The sequence below is a fragment of the Mobula birostris genome, chromosome 9 (genome assembly GCF_030028105.1).
Source record: "Mobula birostris isolate sMobBir1 chromosome 9, sMobBir1.hap1, whole genome shotgun sequence".
Classification (NCBI taxonomy): Eukaryota; Metazoa; Chordata; class Chondrichthyes; order Myliobatiformes; family Myliobatidae; genus Mobula; species Mobula birostris.
The window spans coordinates 54,606,878-54,621,088 of record NC_092378.1 but is presented as its reverse complement, the minus strand read 5'-3'; the positions used below and the strand labels follow the sequence as shown (position 1 = coordinate 54,621,088).

Genomic DNA, 14,211 nt, shown 5'->3' with positions numbered 1-14,211 from the left:
GGGTGTTGGCCAGACTAAATGTGCTCCACCAGTCTTCCAGTTATGATAGATCAGCTCCCAACTAACAACCCTAACTGGTCAAACAAAATTGTTACAGAAAAAGCAATGAAGAATCCTATATTTGTGTGTGACTGTATGGACATACAGATGGAGTTGTACGTTTGCTGCATTTTTCCACACGCTGTATGTTCTAACGTCTGCCCTGCTGTTCTACTTCTGTTTCATATTGCAACGCTCCAATTAGCTAGCGTTTAAAATGTATATCTCTAGAGTTATTCATGATGACAAGTTGTTGAGGAGCAAGAAATACTGCATTTATTTGTATTCCTACGGTGTTTTTTATTTGTGATATTTAGAGCTCAATGCTGTGATTTGATTATATCTGCTGTTTCAGTAATAGGTGAAGATTGTATTTGCTGATATTTGTTCTCTGCTGCAAACAAATGACAGTGTAGTCACAATCGGGTTTGGGGCTAAAGCCTGGGGTTTATAAACTGCACATTTCTATAGTCTGATTCCTTGTGTAGCGGGTCCGGGAGATGTGTGTGAACGTTTATAGATTGCAATGTATTGGGTTGGTGGCCTTACAAAGTGGAAATGTAGAATCTGTTTAATGTGTGATTATAGAGATACTGGGTTATTTAACAATCTAATAGTGAGGTGGATGGTTTTTACATGGTAACGGGGTTTAGCACTGGTTAACCTCATCTATTCAAGTTTTTATTTTTCTGTTTCAGTTGTGTACGAGTGGAGGAGCATCAAGCTGTTGACATTGACCTGTATCACTGTCCAAAATGTGCCGTATTGCATGGGGCCTCTCTGAGTAAGTACAAAGATAGAACCATTCTAAGATAATATCTTGCTGCTTGAATGATGGTTCGCTTTTCTTTAAGTGTTTTTTAAAAATTAGAAAATGGAGACAGCTTTGAAACTTCGGTGATCTCTATCATGCAAGGCACAATTCTGTAGATGCTTAAAATTGAAAGTAAAAATGTAAAATACTCAAAATAGTCAGCAGGTTGGGCAGCATCTCTAAAGAGACACTCAAGATGACTGCTGTAGGTTAAAGGGCCCTTCTCAGAACTTGGAATCAGAGAAAATCAAAGTTGCAGGGAGGGAGGAATAGATGGGACAAAAGAATTATGTCTGATAGGGAGAGACCAGGCTTGCCCTGGGGATGAGTTGTCAGCTATTTCAATCTGGTTGAGGAGAGAACGTGAGTTGTGAAATGCAGAACTGTAGGATGTGGGTATTGCATCTCTTGCATTGCATGGTAAAATATCATGGGGATGGGAGTAATTGGTGGTGATAGAAGAGGGAATAATTTCTTCAAAATGCTGAAAAAGTAGGGAAAAATGTCGTTTGCTGGAGTTTGAGTGGTGAAACTTGTGAATGATGATCATTTGAATGTGAAGGCTGGTGGGAGGTGTAGACCAGGTTTTATCCTTGCAGTATCCAGGAAGAGGGTGATAAGAGCAGAACGTGAGGTGGCCAAGGAATCTATGGTGAAGAGGCAGACCCAGCACCTGTGTCTCACCAGAGCGAATGAAATGGCAATGAAGGAATGGGACGGGGGTTGGATGGCAGACAGGTGGGAAAGGAAAGGAGCCTTTCCAGGCGGCAGGGTGAGAGGAAGTATAGTTGAGATGGCTATGATGGTCCATAAGGCAGAGGTCAAGTTGTTAGCTTGATGCTCACTCCAGGCACGGATGCAGAGCGTGCAAGGGAGCCGGCCGAATTGGAACTCGGGACCTCTCGCCCCAAAGTCCAGTGCTGATGCCACTGCGCCACCAGCCGGCTTATGCCCAAGATGGCACGGGCAAAAATTGTTAGCATGCAGCATACTGTGCCATCCCTCAATTCTTTAAACTCCACCCATAGTAAAAAGATGCCTAATGATTATCTTTGCTACTAAATAAAGCAGTGAACGATTTAAAAAAAATTACAACCCAAGACAGTGAGATGTTTTCACAGGAGAACATGTGACATTAAATGAATAGTTTTGAAATCCTTGCAGACTTAGTGTAAACATTTAGTATTTGTTTAGTAAACAGTTACAAGTTAGAAATTGTTATTTTTAATTCTTTTTATAAAACTAATTTTGAACAGGTTTTCTAAAATGCTTAAATTATTTCAGTCTGTCTATTTTATCAGTAAAATAATGAATACATGTAAATAAAAGGGCTCATCCTTTTTCCTTAAAAAGGTCTGTAATTATTGTTACTAATTCATAATCAAGGATAATCAATGCTCAATGCTCAAAATTCCCATGGCATGTGAGAGAATTTTTGCTGATCTGGTCACAAGCTCTCAGAAAGGTTTGTCACCCCTGCCATAAGCTATTAATTGTTGTTTGTCACTGTCCTATTCCCATGAAGTGCCAGAAGAGAAGAGTTAGAGGTAGATCATGTGAAGAATGAGAGCAATATGGGAATTGCCTTCAAAAGTGAAATTTAAGTTCTGTATGAATGAAGAAAACAGTACCAGTGCAGTCGATAAGTAAGGAGGGAGACTGGGTAGCATGGAACTCAGACTGTTCCATGTGTCCTACAGACCGAGATAGGGCCCTTCTATTAAGTTCTTCTGAGAGTACTACAGGAGTTCCTGTAGAAGGTATCCTTAGTCCTCCTCTATAATTTGAGGCACGCTAGACGAGAAATAGGCCTCCTGCCTACAGCTAGGTGAAGACAGTCCCTAGTTATCTGTGTTTACTTTTAGAATTTTGTGAATAAGCTGCAGACACAAGAAGCAACTTAATGAAATGGCTCTTTGAGGAACAATAGCACCTTATTGTCACTCAGTGGCTGAAAGAACAGCAGAAAACCACGATGAGCTGTGCAAGTTCACAGATGTGTCGAGTGGAGAGGGGTAAAGGCACCTTGATTTTTAGTGGGCAAAGTTGTGTTGAAATGGTATTTTTGAAGGAAGATTAAGCAGGGAATCATCAAATTTTAAATACTCATCAAAGTTTTTTTTTGTGTGAGTGAGCAGAGCAAGAAGGGTGTAGCATCCCATCCACATTCTTTCCTATGTAGCAAACATTGGGTCCTAGAAAACGCTCTAGAATTGCCCTTGTTTATATGACTCGTACTGATGCCAGGCTAAACGGCGCAGTAGCTATATAGAACAGTGTAGCTCTTGGCTCATGATATTGTGCTGATCTTTTAATTTACTCCCAAGATCAATCTACCCCTTCTATCTCACACAGCCTTCCCTTTTTCTGATGAGGGGTCTTGGCCCGAAACACCAACTGTTTCTTCTTCTCCATAGATGCTGCCTGAGCTGCTGAGTTCCTCTAGCATTTTGTGTTACTATTGTATTCCAGACTCTAACCATCCTCTATGTGAGGAGGAGGAAGAAATGTCTTCCTATATGTCCCCTGTAAACTTCTTGTTGTGGGCACTTACAGTTGCAAGAAAAAAATTGTGAACCCTTTGCAACTACCTGGTTTTCTGCATTAATTACTCATAAAATATGCTCTGATCCTCATCTAAGTCACAATAATAAACAAACACAATATGCCTAAACTAATAGTACACTAACAATTGTACTTTTCATGTCTTTATTGCACACATTTTTAATTATTTGCAGTCCAGGCTGGAAAAAGTACGAACCTCTGTATTTAATAACTGGTAGAACCTCCTTTAGTGGCAATAAGCTCCACCAAACATTTCTTGTAGCTGCTGATCAGACTTGCACAATGGTGAGAGAGAATTTTAGACCATTCCTCCATACAAAACTGTTTCAGTTCATCAATATTTCTGGGATACCTTGCATGAACAGCCCTCTTCAGATCATGCCACAGCATCTCAATTGGGTTCAGGGCTGAACTCTGACTTACCTATTCCAAAACACATTTTCTTCTTTTTCAACCTTTCTGTTGTTGATTTACCCTTGTTGATCATGGTCTTGTTGTATTATTCAACTTCTATTAAGCTTCAGATGATGGACTGACATTCTCCTGTAAAATATCTTGATACAATTTTGAATTCATTGTGCCCTCAATTGCAAGCTGTCCATGCCCTGAGGCAGCAAAGCAGCCCCAAACTATGGTGGTCCTTCCACCATGCTTCACAGTTAGGATGGGGTTTTAGTGTTGGTGTGCAGTGCCCTTTTCCCTCCAAACATAGTGGTATGCATTTCTGCCAAAATTTTCAACTTCTGTCTCACCTGTCCACAGAACAGTGTCCCAGAAACGCTGTGGAACACGCAGGTGGTCTTTTGCAAACTTGCGATGTGTAGCAATTTTTTTTTGTTTTGGAGAGCAGTTGTTTCCTCTGTGGTGTCCTTCCACGAACACCATTCTTTTTCTGTGGTTTTCTTATAGTGGGCATATGAACAGAGACTTTAGCATGTTCTAGAGATTTCTGCACGTATTTTGCTGTCTTGGGTTCTTTTTCACCTCCTTCAGCATTGCATGTTGTGCTCTTGGTGTGATCTTTGCAAGACACCCATTTTTAGGGACAGCAGAAACAGTACTGAATTTCCTTCATTTGCAGGCAATTTCTCTTACTGTGGACTGATGAATACTCAGGTCTTTAGAAATGCTTTTGTAGACTTTTTCAGCTTCATGCACCTCTACAGTTCTTCTAAGGTTCCTTCAAAAGTTGTTTTGATGGAGGCATGGTGCACATAAACAGATCTTTCTTGAGAAGAGCAGGATCTGTCATTAACCTGACTTTGTGTGTCTTTTTTTTATAGGGTAGGGCACCTCTACAACCCACAACTCGAATCTCATCTCATTGATTGGAAAACCTGGCTCCAAATAGCTTTTGCAGAAGGCATTACCCCAGAGGTTCACATACTTTTTTGAACCTAGACCATGATTGTTTAAATTTTGTACTCACTATTGACGAGAAATGCAATTGTTCGTGTGTTATTAGTTTAGGCAGGTTGTGTTTGTCTTGTTATTATGCCTTAGATGAAGATCAGACCACATTTTATGAGTAGTTAATGCAGAAAACCAGGTAATTGCAAAGTTCACAAACTTTTTCTTGCTGCTGAATGTAGAGGAAACCAAGCTTTGAGCACTAAGTACAATACGCCAGACCAGAAGTGGTGCAATGAAGCGCTACTTCTAAGGATTGCTGGAATCCTTTGATAGAGAGAAATGATAAGTAAAAGAGTAGGTGGTGTATCTCCTGTGGTTCCACGTTTCTCTTGTAGTCTGCTTATGGGTCTTTGACTTGAAATGTTAACAATGTCTTTCTTTCCACTGACACTGCCTACCCTGCTGAGTGTTCCCAGCATTTTCTGCTTGTATTTCAGATTTCCAACTCCTGTGTTTTATTTTTTTCGCTGTTTCATTTATTGTTGCAGATCTTTGAGTAACCTGTGTTTGCCCTGCTTTTTGACTTAGTGAAAACACGGAAGAACTGGCACCGACATGACTACACGGAGTCCACGGATTCAGTTAAACAGATCCAGGCAGGTACACCGGTTTTCATCAGGCATCTCCGAGCCCGACACTTCCCCAGGTACGCAAGCCTTTCATCAGCTGCTATGTCTGAAGCATGTTAAACACTTGGCCATTCATGCATCAGTACCAGACTTGGCCCTATTATTTTGTGTTCTAATACCCGAAAGATGTTTCAGAGGCACTCACACCAAGGTAAAGGGAGTAATCGCTTGTCAATGTCGAAGCGAAGTAAATTTACGTCCCCATATACTACCTTGAGATTCATTTTCTTGCAGGTACTTGCAGGAAAATTAAGAAATGCAACAGAATTTATGAAAACTATACGTAAACGAAGACTGATAAACAATGAACTTGCAAAAGAACACAAACTGTGAAAATAAAAAATAATACTGAGAACATGTGTTGTAGAGTTCTTGAAAGTGAGTCTGTAGATTATAGAATCAGTTCAGAGTTGAGGTGAGTGAAGTTATTCACACTGGTTCCGAAGCCTGATAGTTGTAGGCCAATAACTGTTCCTGAACCTGGTGGTGTGCGACTTAAGGCTGTTATACCTCCTGCTGATGGTAACAGGGCAAAGAGTGGATGGAGGCGGTAATCTATGATGGATGCAGTTTTCTTGTGGCAGCGCTCCTTGTAAATGTGTTCAGAGGTGGGGAGGGCTCTGCCTTGATGGACTGGACTGTATCCACCTCTGTCTGTAGAAATTTCTCTTCCTGCGCATTGGTATTTCCATACCAGGCTGTGCATCATCAAAGTTTTAGATGACATGTTGAATCTACGCAAACTCCTAAGAAGGTAGGAGCTGTGGTGGCACTTGCGTGCTCGTCTCAGGGCAGATCCTCTGACGTGTTTCTTGCGGCAAGTAGTCATCTCCTGCATATTGCCAAAGCCTTTCTAGTGTATCCTGCAGAGTGTAACCTGTATGTGGCAAATGGAATGTTGGTACACTACTGAGGAATTTCCCTAACTGATACATTTCCCAGTTCCTGCTTTTACAGATGGGTACTCACAGGAGCGTAATAGCAGTAGACTACAGACTTCTCAGCTGGCATAACTTTACATGGAAGGGACTGCTGGGATCAGCCACGGGCTGACCATAATGTTGGAATCTATTGTGAAAATGTGATAACAAACCACCTTGAATCAAATAATAGTAGTCAGCATAGTCAATATGGATTTGTGTAAAAGAAAATAATCTTTTACTCATTTACTGGAGTTTTATTTTGATGATATGATTCGATAAGGGAGAACCAGTGGATTTTTGAAAGCCTTTTGATAGAATTCTACCAGGAGGTTGGTCATAGAGTTATATAGAAATTAAACAGACCCTTCAGCCCGACTCATCCATGCTATCCAAGATACCTTCCTGAACTTGCCCTATTTGCCTGCATTTGCCCACATCCTTCTAAACATTTCCTATCCTTGTATCTGTCCAACTGTCTTTTAAACATTGTAGTTGTAGCCACCTGCACTATTTCCTCTGGCAGCTCACAGCATGCTCTGTGTGTGTGTGTGGGGGGTGACCGGTCCCTAAGGTCTCCTTTAAATCCTTTCCCTCTCTCCCGAAACCTCAGTCAAATCCATTCTCAGTCATCTAAGTTCCAGCGAATATGAGTCTAGTCTTCACAACCTTTCCTCATAAAACATCCCAACATTCCAGTGACCAATTTAGTAACCATTGTTTGAACTGGTCAAACAAGGTTAAAATTCATGGACTGGGGATTAATGAAAGCAGGAAGTAAAGAGTGGGAATAACTAAATAGTTCCATGGTTGGGGGATGAGACTGATGGAATACTGCTGGGATCAGAATTTAGACCTTGAATACTCACAATCTGCTCCAGTCATTTGGTTGAGGGGACCAAGTATCACACTTCCAGGCTCTCTAACCGGGGTGGGATTTTGATTGGGGAGGAAGATGTGAGAAGGCTTCAAGGGGTAATGTGCGGAGAAGCCGAGTAATTGCATGGGAATGTGGCTGATGGAATATAATGTGGAAAATGTGAAGTCATCTACTTTGGTGAATAAAACAGAAAAGCAAATAGTTTTGTTTTTAAATGGTGAAAGCTTGAGTATTGTTGACCTTCAAGAGAACTTGTACACAAGACATTGAAAGATAAAATACAAGTGAAACTAGAAAGAGAGATGAGAAATGGCACGTCAGCCTTTATTATGAGAGGAATTGAATGCAGGTGTAGTGAAGCCATACTGTAGATGGAGGTGGCTTTGGTGAGACTTCCTTTCCCATAGAAAGGATGTACTTGCTGCTGATGGACTGCAACACAGTTTACTTGACTGGTTCTTGGCGTTGCCTTTCTCTCCTTGGCCTGATTTAGCAGCTATGACTGGTTCTGGGCTCTCCAGTCAACAGGATCATCTAGTCCAGCCCTCTCAAAATTCTATAGGTTTGTGAGATTTACGCTCATTTCTCTGAATCCCAGTGAATGTAGACCTAATCGTCCTGATCTTTCCTCAAACTCCAGTCTGGTATCTCGTGTTTAGCCCTCTGTTCATGCAGGAACACCTTTGTTCAGATAAGGAGATAAAAACTATGCTGATGAAGTGAAACAAAGGCCCTGCGCAGGTGCAGTAACGTGTCAAAGGCAGCATACCACTTGCCTTTCCAAATATTTGCTGCACCTGATGTTTGCTTTCAGTGATTGGGTACAAAAGACACACGTTTTCAGTGCACCTCCCCCTTTGCAGTCTATCCACCATTCAATCTGACTTTCTAATTTTGGGAGCGGCTAACCTTGCATTTATTCACATCACACTGAATCGTTGTGTGTTTGCCCACTTGCAGAATTGGTCTGAATTGTATTGTATCCTCACAGTACACACTTTTTCCTGAGCACCCCCACCCCCAGCTTTCTTTCCTCATCCAAATGATTGATAGACAATGAGAATAGTTGGGCTCCGTCACTGATCCCTGCGGCGCCTCATCAATCACTGCTTGCCATCTGGAAGAAAGATCCATTTGTTCCCACTCTGTTTCCTGTCAACCAGTTCTCCGCCTGTGCCAGTATTTCAGTCCCAGATCCCATGTGCTACACTCTTGTGCACTAACCCCGAATGTGGGACCTTACCAAAAGCTTTCGGAAAGTACAAATCCACCACTCGCTTATCTATTCTACTAGTTGCATCCTAAAAAAACTTCATTAGATTTGTTATGCAGGATTTCATGCTGTCTTTATCCAGTACCATTAATGCTATCCAACTGTTCCATTATTGCATCTTTTATGCTTGGCAAGGATTTTTCACACTGCTGGTGTTGCAATAGTTGGTCTTTGGTTTTTTTCCCCCTTCTCTCCATTTTTTTTAAATGGTGAGTTTGCATTTGCTGACTCCTCCCCCTACCAATTCTCCAGTGTTTAAGAATTTTGCAAGATGACCACTACTTCTAAGGTCAGTTCCCTTGACGTTTTAGGAAGTAACTTATCATATGCTAAAAACATATCAGCCTTTTAATGCCTTTAGTTTCCTTGGCCTCATTTCTGTACTAATACTGGTTTCTATTCAGTTCCTCTCCCTCAGCTCACCTTTAGCTTCCTAATGTGTCTGGGAGATTATTTGTCCCCCTCTTGTGAAGACAGAACTAAATTTTGTGTTCAATTGTTCTATCATTTTTGGTTTTCAATTATGATTTCTCACTTCTGACTGTAGGCATCACACATTTGTCTTCACTAATCTATTGTTCATATTTTATAGAAGCTTATGTATTTAAATCTTCTGTTCCTTCCACCACTACCCCAAGTAATCACTTTGTTCTCCTTTGGTAGATTCCAAACTGCTTCCAATTCCAATCTGCTGTTTTCTCAAGTAGTTATATAGAAATTCATGTGTCTTTTTGTTTTATCACTATCCCTGATTTCCTTTGTAAGGCACATTTTTGAGCCCTTTTTTTGTAAAACAAAACACTTTTTTCTGCCTGATGAGAATAAATAATCGTTGTAATTCATTTGATCTTCAGATATTATTGTCTATCCACTATCAGCCCACTTAGTAAAGTTCCCCAATTTATCATTGCCAACATGCACCTCTTACCTTAGCTTTTATTCATTCAGAACCCTAAAATTTGATTGAGCTACTTCGCTTTATTGAATAATGCTGTCATGCTTTTCCCAAAGAGAACAAGAACAAAATTGTAAAAGCCTGCCCTTTTGTTGGTTCCTCAGTGTTTTGATCTCAAAAAAAACATCACTTCCACACTCCAAGACTGACTATTACTCCACATTAAGAATAATTTGGCGATGCCAACCATGAATGGATTGTAGTCACCTGTGATAATGGTGGTGAATCTTTGGGATTAATGACTCGAGTCTGTGAATGATCAGTCACCAGATCATTCAAACAGAGATCAATAGTCTTTTGGATATTAAGGGAGCCAGGGAACGTGGGAACAATGCAGAGAAGTGGCATGGATGTTAAAAGTCAACCATGACACCGAACAGTGGGCATGGCCAAAGGGCATATTTGAAAATGACTAATCGTGAGATGCCCTGTCTGTTGTTGTCTTGCAATTGAGTTATTCTGACTCATGTTTTACTAAGGCAATCAAATACTGTGGCTGCACAAATCTGATGTGTTGCACCAGTTTCAGATGGAAAAGAGAGAGGAGGGAATTGGTAGTGTTTTCAGACGTTGCTTCAGATTCCTAACTTCTGCTTTGGGCTTTCTGAGTCATTAAGAGTGGGAAGGGAATAAGTAGGAAGCAGGAAGTTATTTATATAAGGCTTTTCATTTCTCTTGCAGAATGTTCTGAAGTGCTTGATGGCCATTTCAGTAGATTTTATTTTAAGTAATATCAATCTTGAAGAGTAGGAATGTTATGAAGCAACTTGTGCACTGCCAATTCTCACAAACAGCAATAATGTCGTGACCAAATAATCTGTGTTACATTGAGTGAATGATAAATATTAACCAGTGTACCGGAAATAAATTCCCTGGTCATCTTCAAAATATGGTGAAATGGGAACTTTTCCACCTGTCTTAGAAAAGATGGGATCTTGATTTCAGGTTTCATCTAGAAAAACTTATTAAGACCATAAGAGATAGGAGCAGAAGTAGGCCATTTGGCCCATTGAGTCTGCTCCGCCATTCAATCACAGGCTGATCTAATTCTTCCAGTCATCCCCACTCCCCTGCCTTCTCCCCATACCCTTTGATGCCCTGGCTAATCAAGACCCTATTTATCTCTTCCTTAAATACACCCAATAACTTGGCCTCCACAACCGCTCATGGCAACAGATTCCACAGATTTACCACCCTCTGACTAAAGTAATTTCTCCGCATTTCTGTTCTGAATGGACGTCCTTCAATCCTGAAGTCATTCCCTCTTGTACTAGACTCCCCTACTATGGGAAATAACTTTGCCATATCTAATCTGTTCAGGCCTTTTAACATTCGGAATGTTTCTATGAGATTCCTCCCTCATTCTCCTGAACTCCAGGGAATACAGCCCAAGAGCTGCCAGACGTTCCTTGTACGGTAACCCTTTCATTCCTGGAATCATTCTTGTCAATCTTCTCTGAACCCTCTCCAATGTCAGTATATCCTTTCTAAAATAAGGAGCCCAGAACTGCACACAATACTCCAAGTGTGGTCTCACAAGTGCCTTAGAGCCTCAACATCACATCCCTGCTCTTATTTTCTATACCTCTAGAAATGAATGCCAACATTGCATTTGCCGCCTTCGCCACCGACTCAACTTGGAGGTTAATCTTTAGGGTATCCTGCACAAGGACTCCCAAGTCCCTTTGCATCTCTGCATTTTGAATTATCTCCCCATGTAAATAATAGTCTGCCCGTTTATTTCTTACACCAAAGTGCATGACCATACACTTTCCAACATTGTATTTAATTTGCCACTTCTTTGCCCATTCCCCTAAACTATCTAAATCTCTGTGCAGGCTCTCTGTTTCCTCAACACTACCCACTCCTCCACCTATCTTTGTATCATCAGCAAATTCAGCCACAAATCCATTAATCCCGAAGTCCAAATCATTGATACACTTCATAAAAAGCAGCGGTCCCAACACTGACCCCTGTGGAACTTCAATGGTAACCGGCAGCCAGCCAGAATACGATCCCTTTGTTCCCACTCACTGTTTTCTGCCGATCAGCCAATGCCCCACTCATGCTAGTAACACCCCTGTAATTCCATGGGCTCTTATCTTGCTAAGCAGCCTCATGTGCAGCACCTTGTCAAATGCCTTCTGAAAATCCAAGTACAGCACATCTACTACATCTCCTTTGTCTACCCTGCTTGCAATTTTCTCAAAAAATTGCAGTAGGTTTGTCAGGCAGGATTTTCCTTTCAGGAAACCATGCTGGCTTTGGCCTGTCGTGTCATGTGCCTCCAGGTATTCCGTAATCTCATCCCTAACAATCAATTCCAACAACTTCCCAACCACTGCTGTCAGGCTAACAGGTCTATAGTTACCTTTCTGCTGCTTCCCACCCTCCTTAAATAGCGGAATAACATTTGCAATTTTCCAGTCATCCAGTACAATGCCAAAATCTATCGATTCTTGAAAGATCATCCAATCTCTCCAGCTACTTCCTTCAGAACCCGAGGGTGCATTCCATCAGGTTCAGGAGATTTATCCACCCTCAGACCATTAAGCTTCCTGAGCACCTTCTCAGTTGTAATTTTCACTGCACATATTTTCACTTCCCTGACTCTCTTGAATGTCCGGTATACTGCAGACGTCTTCCACTGTGAAAACTGATGCAAAATATGCATACAGTTCTCTGCCATCTCTGCGTCTCTCATTACAATATCTCCAGCATCATTTTCTATTGGTCCTACATCTAACCTCAACTCTTTCACCCTTTATATACTTAAAGCTTTTATTGTCTTCTTTGATATTATTCCCCAGCTTCCTTTCATAATTTATCTTTTCCTTCCTAATGACCTTCGTAGTTTCCTTCTGAAAGTTTAAAAAAGTTTCCCAATTGTCCATCTTCCCACTAGCTTTGGCTTCCTTGTATGCCCTCTCTTTTGCTTTTACTTTGACTCTGACTTAACTTGTCAGCAATGGTAGTGTCCTTATTCCATTTGAAAATTTCTTCATATTTGGAATATATCTGTCTTGCACTTCCCTCATTTTTTGCAGAAACTCTCTGCTGTCCTTCTTGCTGTTGTCTCTTTCCAGTCAACCTTGACTAGTTCCCCTCTCATGCCATTGTAATTTCCTTTATTCCACTGAAATACCGACACATTGGAATTTTGTTCCTCCTCCTCAAATTTCAAAGTGAACTCAATCACTGTACCCCAAGGGTTCCTTAACCTTAAGCTCTCCTATCACCTCCAGATCATTGCACAACACCCAATCCAGCACAGCCAATCCCTTAGTGGGCTCAACAACAAGCTGTTCTTATTCTCTGCCTATACCACACTGTAGTTTCCACCAAAAATTTGTGTTCCAATCCCAAGTGGAATTTAGGTGAGACTGCTCATCTCTTTGAGGGAGAAAATGAGAAACAGAGAGGAAACCATGGCAGTGAAATTTGTTGAGAGTTTGGGTGGCTGAAGGTTGGAAAGGTAGCTGACATCAATCAGGTTTGTGACTGGTGTGTGCCAGCAGGATGAGCTTATAATGCAGTGGCAGCAGTAAGGGATTTCAGCAGCTGATTGATGATAGTCGTAGAGCACTATAGTACAGAAACAGGCCCTTCAGCCCATTTAGTGTGTGTTGAACTATTATTCTCCAAGTCCCATCGAACTGCACCCAGACCATGGCCCTACGTTATTTCCCTTTTGTCATTGATGGAAATTCTTACTCTTTGAGGGAGGTTGCAGTTCTTCATATATGGGAAGATTTGAATCTCCGCTCTAAACTTGTTGGAATGAGACATTATTGTTGTATCCAAGAGCTGATTGTGAATCCAAAGATAATATGGTGTACACAAGAAATGCTCAGCAGGGCGGGTAGCATATGTAAAGAGCGAAATCTTACTTTTAAGTGTTTCTTGTTGATGGCCTTTCATCACAGTCTTTTGAATTGTGTCCTGATGGTGCATGAGCTCCCATAACAGCTAATGCTTTTTTCTCATAGTGCCTCTGAAACTGTCATCAAAATGCATGGTGCCCAGCTGACACAAAACTACCTGGAGAAGCACGGGTTTGAATGTCCCATATTGGTGCCCAAGATAGACGGACTTGGAATCGCTCTTCCTTCAAGCACCTTTTCTGTCAGGGACGTGCAAGAATATGTGGGTAAGGAGTGGCTGCTCAGTTCATTAATCATACACCACAAGTGAAGTTCAGCAGTGCTACATGCTTGTAGTTTGACCATTTGAAGGTTGGAAGTGGGGAATACGTGAAACGTCTTAAAATCTACTTTCTTAGGGCCCATCAGATTTTTTTGTCATCCATAGTTCTTTGTCCATTTTCTCCGTTCAAGCATATTTTTTGGGCAGTCCGTTCCCAATATGGCCAGTTTGTGTTTGAGCAAACTTATTATCCTATCCTGTTTTTCCATTCACCTTGAATGTGTGCCATACAACCATAAGACATAGGAGCAGAATTAGGCAATTTGGCCCATTGAGTCTGCTCCGCCAACCCATCATGGTTGGTTTACTTTTCCTCTCAACCTTATTCTGTGTCTCCCTGTAATCTTTGACGCCCTTACTCAAAGGTTCAAAGGTCCAATTTAATGTCATGTATACAATGTACATCCTGAAATGGTTTTTCTTCACAAACATTCATGAAAACAGAAAAGAATGAACAACAGTTAAACTTAAGAACCTCAAAGTCTCCCCCAGCTCCCCTCCCTCCCACGCGTACGTG

General features: G+C 41.2%; 1 protein-coding gene across 1 annotated transcript in view; it reads left to right on the top strand.

The window, feature by feature from the left end:
- The window catches only part of LOC140202770 (lysine-specific demethylase 7B-like), an 88,670-nt gene that overhangs the window by 20,065 nt on the left and 54,394 nt on the right, over positions 1 to 14,211 (top strand). The window contains exons 2-4 of the mRNA XM_072268094.1: positions 738 to 823; positions 5,360 to 5,477; positions 13,478 to 13,638. Coding sequence (XP_072124195.1) covers positions 738 to 823; positions 5,360 to 5,477; positions 13,478 to 13,638 — 365 coding nt within the window. The remainder of the gene's footprint in view (positions 1 to 737; positions 824 to 5,359; positions 5,478 to 13,477; positions 13,639 to 14,211) is intronic.